The sequence below is a fragment of the Mauremys mutica genome, chromosome 9, assembly GCF_020497125.1.
Source record: "Mauremys mutica isolate MM-2020 ecotype Southern chromosome 9, ASM2049712v1, whole genome shotgun sequence".
Taxonomy (NCBI): Eukaryota; Metazoa; Chordata; order Testudines; family Geoemydidae; genus Mauremys; species Mauremys mutica.
The window spans coordinates 62,470,000-62,478,999 of NC_059080.1; the positions used below are offsets into that span (position 1 = coordinate 62,470,000).

Consider the following 9,000-nt stretch of genomic DNA (forward strand, 5'->3'; position numbering starts at 1 on the left):
GACTGGAATTGCAGAGACAAACAAGAGCTCTTTTTTCAGAAGAGTCTGGGAGCGTTGAATCAAACTGGAGTCTCAATTCACCAAGGAACAGTGGAATATTTCACCACCGCAGCTCCGTGTTTAGAGTCCTATGTGGTTCCTAACACCCTGTTTGTTGAGAAAGGATCTGCTACACAGTCACTGTCTCCACCTGGGAGCTTGGACTGCATATACGGAGAGTAATAAATAGCCTATGGTAAGTCTAACATGTGGCTGAAAACACATGTTCTTATTTCTTATTTTGCTTCTGAGTTGTTAACATCAACCTAAACTATCCCACTTGAAATCTGACCATTTCTCTCAGGATTAGTGCAAGGATTAGTCACACTTGCAATCCCTGAATCTGGGGAATGCAGGGAGAGTTCTCCAATCACCCCCAACAGTCTTGCATCACTCCAAAGGGTTGGTGGGGTCAAGGACTTGACCCCATCTACACCAAATTACAAAGTTAACTAAGCACACAGGGACAACAGGAGGCACCATCTTTAAGGGTGGAGGAGCTTGCACACCACTGAACTCCAGGAGTCTGTGCTTCCCCAAGACACAATCTGTCCTCAAGCTTCGCCTGTGGTAGTATAGATCCACGCCATTCAGGATTGGGCAAACATGGTATGATCTAGCACTGAGTAAGATGCTCGTGGTCCCCATATTTAAAACAAAATGATGTTCATTAAGGGTCTGATTCAAAGCTCACTGAAGACAATTGGAATCTTTCCACTTACCTCAAGGGGCTTTGGATCAGGCTCTAAAACCTATAATCTGACTTCTTCAATGTGAACATGAGTATGTTTCCTTATTTTTCAGTAAAACAAGATATGGCAAATAGCACTGTCGAAACTTACGTGCAGCTGTTCCAGATAATCGTCTACATTCCAACATTTGTCCTGGGATTGCTGTTCAATATGATGGCTTTGTGGTTTGTCTTTTGTAAGATCAGGAAGCTGACAGAATCAACAATCTACCTGGTGTCACTTATTACTCTGGATACCTTGCTGCTGTTTACTCTTCCTTTTAAAATAATTTCCTTTGGCTCCCAGGACGAGTGGAACTTGGGATCTGCATTCTGTTCATTCCTGGAAAGCCTTTACTTTGTGAACATGTATGGGAGTATTCTCATCTCCGTATGTATATGTGTGGACAGATATATCACCATCCGACATCCATTCTTAGCCGTTTCCCTGAGATCCACCAAGAAAGCTGCTATGGTCTGTTCCATTGTCTGCTTGGGTGTCTGGGCTGGAACTTCCTTTACTTACCAATTCCATGATAGCACACACACTACGTGCTTCCATGGCTTCTCTGATAAAATATGGGAAAACCCAGGTGTGCTTGTCACCTTGGAGACTGTGTTTCTTGGCAGTGTGACAGCAATGATCTTCTGCACAGCTCAGATCATCATATGCTTGAAACGGAGCAGAAAGCCAGATGATTCCCTTACTGACACAAGTAAATCAGTGAAGATAGTCATAGCAAACCTCGTCACATTTGTCGTCTGTTTCACCCCTTTCCATGTGGCATTCCTCTTGTATTATTTGGTTAAAACAGACGTCATCATGAGCAATCATCAGCCAATAATACGCTCTTTTGTTCAGATCAGCCTCTGCTGGGCTAACCTCAACTGCTGCCTGGATGCAATTTGCTATTATTTTGTCCTTAAGGAGTTTTTGAAATCCCCACCTCAGGAGAGTCAGAAAACAACCAACAGTAGTTAATCAAAGTGCTGTAAGTCTCACCTATTCTTGGAGCAGAAGGGGAAAGCTTTTGAAAACTGACCACTTCTAGCTAATTTTAAAGATTGTTTTCATCTAATGCTCACTGAACTCTCTCTTAAGCCACCATCCAAAGGACCAGCAAAATTCAATTGCCAAATGAAAGTAGTTCTAACAGTCAAACATAACTGTACTTGAACACCAAATGGTTACCGGAAAGTGTTGCCTACTGAAGAGCTACTTCAATAGGAACTGTGCAGGCTCAGTTAATTTAGGTGCCTAATTGTAGACATTCAAGGTGGAATTTATTTGAAAATATATATACAGTGAAACCTGAACTAAGAACCACCTCCTTAATTGTTCTTTTTGCATCTTGTTTTGTCTTAAGGTTTGTAAAAAATAAGAATTGAACTATTTCCTGTAAATGGTGACACAAATCCCAATCATGAGTGGTTTCTCTTGTTTTCTTGAAAAGTGTTTGTGTGGGTCTGACAGCCCTGGAGCCAGAGATACTCTGCCTAGCCACACGGCAGGCACAGAGTGAGGCCCTGTCTCTGCCAGCTTTACTCATGTTGACTTAGTTTGCAAGTAATCACAGTGACTTAAGTGGAACTCCTCAATGAGTAAAGTACTTCTCAGCATGAATGAGAGTTGCATAATCTGACCCTATATTTGCATCCAGAGCTCCATATTAGCATTGTGGGTTGAGGTTGTTTTGAACCAGTATGTCTTGGACATGCCCCTTCCTTGCTTTACAGTCACTCATGGTGGAGCAGGATTGTGGGCACCATTTCCCCACCAAAGAGCTACACTGCTAGGGTTTGCTAATAGAAACCTGCACACCCGTGGGCTGAATCAAGCCCATGCTTTTTGGGGATGTGCACATGTGTCCATTTGGACATGAGACCACCAATTCCATTTCACATGGGCTGATGTTTGGTAACAATTTTCACCATTTCCTAAAGATCTGCCTTACAAAACACAGGCTGGATTTGAAACAGCTTTCCGTCTCTACAGACCTTGCCTATATTGAATTGGAGACCTAGAATATATGCTGTAAGGCTGCTAAAAGAGAATTTCAAAGCCACTCAGGGGATTTAGACACATGATCACTATTTAAATGAACGGGAGCTGTATATTTAAAGCCCCTAGACAGCTTAGAAAATCCCAGACCCAGTCTATACCTCAGTCAGAGCCCTGACTCGTCAATTCCCCCTTAGCATCTCCTTTTCATATACATCTGCACTGTTGTTTAACAGCTAGCTATAACCTAGTTTTATTAATAAAATCAAAAACAAAAACAAGGGAATGAAATCTGAAAGACAAGTTTAAAGGAGTGCAGGCACCAGTGTCTGAAAGGAACTTCCATACCATTCAGAGATGCATGGCCAAAATACCCCTGGATCCAATGGTGTCAACAGCAACATACACAACCCAGTGGGGAAAAAATTCTTCAGGCTCATTAGGGAGGTTTAGTATTACCAAAGCCTAAACAAACAAGGCAACACAAAAATCTTTCATACACTATAGCTAGCTTATCTATTGATTATCTGTCACACAAGTTAGCAAACTCATTTCATTTTCCTTTACCAAATTATAATCATCTTGAGACAATCCAACTCAGTTGTACAGGGTGAGACATTCTCATTTCAGTAAATTCAGAGTAATTGGGCCATACCCTCCTCTCGCTTACTCTAGAGAATGTAATAGAATTCCTGATTTACAGAGGTGTAAGTGAAAACAGAATTAGGCCTGCTCAGGATTTACAACGTTTCTGAGATCACAAGCTGGTGCAATAGGTGCAAGATAGACTTTACTCACATTGCACAGTGAATGTTCCTCCCTCCCCATGTGGATTACATTCTGTAGGGTAAAGTACATTAATTCAGTTTCAGTTTTCTCTGTCCACACTGGGTTTCCATTTAGCCTTATTAAACTGATAGCAAAAATATAAGAGCTAAATTACACAGAAAGGCAGGACTAAGGTTCACCAATGCCTTTAATTCCTGTGTTCATTTGAAATAGATAATCTCATTTTAAGAAGTTCATTGACTAAAGTAATTGATATACATGGTCCTGTTGATCTAGGATTTTATAATTTGGTACATTCATGCATTATTGGCTGCTGTGTAAGGAAAGAAACCCAACTTTTCAACAGCCCGTTCACTGTACATGTATAAAGGGTAACAACAAACATACATTATATCAATTTCTTCCATGAGCTACTGACCTTTGGTGTGGAGTCTCCAGCCTGAAGAAATGAAATTCATTTGTGGTCATATGTTCTATTTATCAGATTTCAACAGAAAAATTCCATAAATACATTTATTGAAAAGGAGGCTAAAAAATTACATAGATTTCAATCCATGCTGCTGTTTAGATCTCAAAGGTCACTTAAAGTTCACCAGTCTTCTTTTAAATAGTGTTTCAACTGATGTAATGTTCTTCTTAAGGATTTGAATCTGAGTATTTAGGTATGTACAATAAAACTATCCAGCAGCCATGTTTATAAATGTAAGCAAAACCCAATCTATACTTCATCTATATTTCATGTTTTTTTCCATTTCCTGTTGCCACTTAGTTCCAACAGATTCATACACAACTCACTGTAATTTTACTCATAAGAACATAAGAATGGCCATACTGGGTCAAACCAAAGGTCCATCCAGCCCAGTATCCTCTCTACCAACAGTGGCCAATGCCAGGTGCCCCCAGAGGGAGTGAACCTAACAGGTAATGATCAAGTGATCTCTCTCCTGCCATCCATCTCCACCCTCTGGACTTAACCTCCATGAATTTATCTAGTTCTCTTTTAAACCCTGTTATAGTACTAGCCTTCACAATCTCTTCAGGCAAGGATTTCCAGGACTGAGGGCTGTGTGAAGAAGAACTTCCTTTTATTTATTTTAAACCTGTGGAATAACTCCACAAGGTCAATAAAAGCATAACTTGGCCCAACATGTCCACTATTCCGTCAAATGCAGACCCATGGAGGGTTTAAAAAACAAAACAAAGAAAAGCTAATTCCTCATCCTGATTTCGAGATAAAGACAAAGGAATCAGAAACGTTGATTTTCTTTGTAACTTTGGGCAAGTCAATCTCCACATCCACCAGTTCCCCATCTCTAAAACTGGCAACAATTTTTCATTTCAGCCACCCTTTGTTTAGCTTAGGGTATTGTGAGGGGTCGGACTCACCCCTGCGGCACCTTCTGCTGGTGACTCTGGGGAATTAGCTTAGTCCAGCGTCCAGAGCGCCCTCTGCAGGCCGGTGATCCGCCTTCCAGCTACTGGCCCCCGTGTCCCTCCCAGGACCCCGGTGCCCCTTTAACTGGGTCTCCCCCTCCCAGGGGAACCCCCACCCCCCATCTCACCCCTGTTCACTGGGGCAGACTGCAGTATCAGCCACTCAACATAGGCAAAGGGGTTTGGACCTGTTGCCTTTGCCTACCCCTGGGTTGCCCCCTGCAATCCTCAATACCTTTTGGCCTTGTGCTAGGCTGCAGCCTGGGGCTTTCCAGGCCAGAGCTCCCCAGCTCCTCAGTCTTTCCCCAGCCCTGCTCCATTCAGGTACTCTATCTCCGCTCCTAAGCAGCCAGGCCCATCTCCCTCTATAGCTAGAGAGAGACTGTCTGGGCTCCTGGCTCACAGCCTTTTATAGGGGCCAGCTGTGGCCTGACTGGGGTATGGCCCAGCTGTGGCCACTTCCCCAATCAGCCCAGCTTTGAGAGCAGCAGCTCTCAAGCCCTGCCAGGCCGCTTTTATACCCCTTCAGACCAGAAGCAGGGGTCCACCCTGCTACAGGTATATATTACAATTTAGATTGTATTCTCTTTGGAACAGGGACTGTTTCTTACTACGTATGTACAGCATCTAGCAGAAAGGAGTCACAAATAATAATTAATCTAAGGAGGAGAGTGATGCAGTTGGGTCTTGGTACCAGACACATAACATGGACAATAGCATTATTTCATTCATTCTAGAGAGCAAGGACTTGAGGAAGACATAGAGAAGGCAGCTGCAATAGTCAAGGTGTGAGGTAAAGACATGGCTAAGAACTTCAGTGAGACAGGACATATACCAACAGTGTTGCAGAGCTGGTCACAGGCAGTTTGCAGGCAGAGGAGATGAGGGAAATAGGGACTTTAGAGTCAAGGAAGGAGCACAAGTTTTGGACAGCATAGAAGCAGCCAGAGAAGGTGCTGCTTCTCCCCTTTCCCCAAAGAGAAGCACTTCTTTCTCAGGCCTGGTCTACACTTAAAATGTAAGTCAACATAACTACATCACTCAGGGATATGAAGAATCCACCCCACTGAGCACTGTAGCTAATCTGACCCAACCCCCAGCGTAGACGCAGTTAGATTGGTGGCAAAATGCTTCCATCACTCAGGGAAGTGGTGTTCCTACAGTGACAGAAAAACCTCTTCCATCACTGTAGGCTGCATCTACACTACAGAATTACACCAGCATAGCTACAGTGCTATAACTATGCCATGACAGTCCCTGTAGTGTAGACATGGCCTCAGACATTTAGATCTGAAGGGGCGATTTAATCTCAAATGTACTTCAAGACAAGGAAAGAAGATTGCCAGGAGCAGTAAAGGGGTCCACAGGTTTGTATATTTGTTTGTATAAAACCAACAGTTATTTACCTTACAGAAACTGTGGTTCTCTGAGAAGTTTGTCCAGGTGCTGGTAGTGTGCATGTGTCTCATGTGTTCAAGGTCAGAATCTTTTGATCAGCAGTGTTTACGGGGGCCATGCCCTGCATGTCCTTGTGCTCCACCTCAATCTGAGAGCATATAGGAAAGAGCAGCCCCAACCAGTTCTCAGTTCCCTCACTAATTCAGAATCCCAGCAGAGAGAGACTCTGAAGGAGTGGGGATGGAGGGCAAGTCATGGGATCAAAATGGATCAAACATCTCGAAGAACTAGTTACTGCTGCCAGATCTCTATTTGAAACGATTTGCTGGCATAGCTATAATGTCAAACCTTCCCAATGTAGACATCTTATACTGGAAAAAGGGTCATTTCAAGTATTGTTTATACTAGTTCAGTGAGCAAAATAAGCTACATTGGCTCTGCAGATTTCTGGTATAGGAATGTTTCTTAGGCAAGCTGCAGTGATTGCCTGAGCAATAGTTGAGTGTGATCCAATTCCTGATGAAGGGGTAGACTAGCTAACTAACGCAATACTGTAATGCATTGGGTAACTTGGGAAAATAATATCAGAGGAGAGACTAGCTGGCCCTGCACTGTTTTTCTAATGTCACAAATAAACAGGAGAATTATCAAGTGGCTTTATTTTATCCAAGTAATATAGCAGGGCACTGGGAAAATGTATGGCATGCAGTTTGCCTTCCCCAGGTTCAAGTGGGGTTTGGAGAGGAAAACTGAGAAATTGATGGTTTGGGTTTAAATAACAATCCAGCGCCTCCTTAATGAGGAATTTAGGATGGGATCTCAGCACTACTTTAACCCTGTGGATGGACTACTTCATAAGGAGGACCTGCCATTAATGCTCTGTCTGAACTGGCCCTATAAATGAAATGGTTTACTGCTGGTAACAGGTGTACAGATACTCAGGGACCTCAGTGTGGTCCTTTAGGATGTGTAATGACTAATCCATATGAGAACTGACAAGATCTGGTCCTTCAAAGGGAAGTTCTTCAACCATAGTTTGGATTTCTCTGGGAATCTCTGAGGACAAGCGCCTCCTATACTGAAATCCCTGGTGACCATAGGGGGCTGTAGGTGTTTTTTTAATCAAGGGAATCACTAGGGCAAAGTTGTTGGCTGTCCAGAAAAGGGAAACAGCTCGACTGAGGAAAAAGAAAGAGAAATATATTCACTCTAGACGTTGTGCTGTCCTCCCCTTGGTAAGAGGGGAGAGTACTGGTGCCAGGGGCTTCTTAGGATTTCTCATTACTGGGGAAACCAGTACCTGTAGCAATGGTACCAAAGGCAGTGTCTAGAACTCTATATCTGTAGCTAGTAATAGATAATAGTAATAGTACCATGGATATCAGTACTGTAGCCAAGAGGGAACTGTTGCTGGTTCCACCCTTTGGTACTGGGGTTGATTTGGCTTCAGCCAGCTCTGGAGGAGGCAAAAGGTCCACCACAGTGGCCTGCGTTGAGTAATAAGGCTTGTGGGCCCAAGTTTTAGAAGAGTTCTTTCCTCCTGCTCTAGGGAAGGAAGATTCTTACTGATCCTCCCAAGAATTATAAAGAGATCTTATTAAAATAAGAGAGAGACATAATTACTACCTACCATCTGCTTGGTCTCTCTCACACGCACCATTTTTCAGATTAAATCTTGTGCTCTTGAAAGGCTCCTGGGATCTGATCCTGCAACCTTTACTCACACGAATAATCCCATTGGAGAACTGGACTCCTAGATGCGAGAGATCTTATTCAATCATTGATACTTTATATCTGAATAAATCACACCTTTTCATACCTGCTGAAAGAGGATATGGTGTTTTTTTTGTGTTTAACTAGAGAATGCCAGTGGTATATATTACTAGGAAATAGCTGAAATAAAGAATTCATAAACAGCCTGTAATCTGAAAGTTAGTCAAGGAAACTTTCCGGCAAATATTTACCAGTAATGAATTCAGTTGACAAAAATCAGGATTGGTTTGGAAATGATTCACTACCCAGAACTGAGACTTGAGTTATAGCAAATACTGTCCTAACTAAGACTCGGTCTACATTACAGAACTACGTCATTGTAAAGCAGCTTACATCAACCTAATTATGTTCATGTACACACTACATCCTTGCTCCCACCAATATAAATGCCCCACTACACTGACATAATAACTCCACCTCCATGAGAGGCGTAGGGCTTATATCGCATAGGTAGGACAATGTGTGTAGACACTGTTATTTATATGGCTGTTGGCTGTCATTCTTGTCAGCATAGAGCTGTGAAATTGACAAGAAAGCTGGAACCTGACTGCCTCCCCAGCTCCCTGATGGGCTGTGCTTGCCACACTCCCTGGCACCCAGAGCCAGGCTGTCCCTCCGTTTCAGCTACCCCAGCCTGGCTGTTGCCTGAGCTCCTCACTTTCGGCTCCCCAGTTCTGAGCCAGGCTTTGCCTGCCCAGCTCCCCACTCCCAGATGGCTCCTAGTGGCTGCCTCAAATTTCCTGGCTCCCACAAGGAGCAGGGATCCAAGAGCCCGGGGGCAAAGGGGGTAGCTGGGATCCTGGCAGGGAGCTACATGTGCTCTCAGCCCCCTGCA

At 43.4% G+C, this 9,000-nt stretch overlaps 1 protein-coding gene across 1 annotated transcript; it reads left to right on the forward strand.

The window, feature by feature from the left end:
* Window positions 1-818: 818 nt before the first annotated feature.
* Window positions 819-1,751, forward strand: LOC123376833 (G-protein coupled receptor 55-like). The gene has a single exon (XM_045029075.1). It carries the CDS (start codon window positions 819-821, stop codon window positions 1,749-1,751), a length of 933 nt encoding a protein of 310 aa, XP_044885010.1.
* The last annotated feature ends 7,249 nt before the right edge of the window (window positions 1,752-9,000 follow it).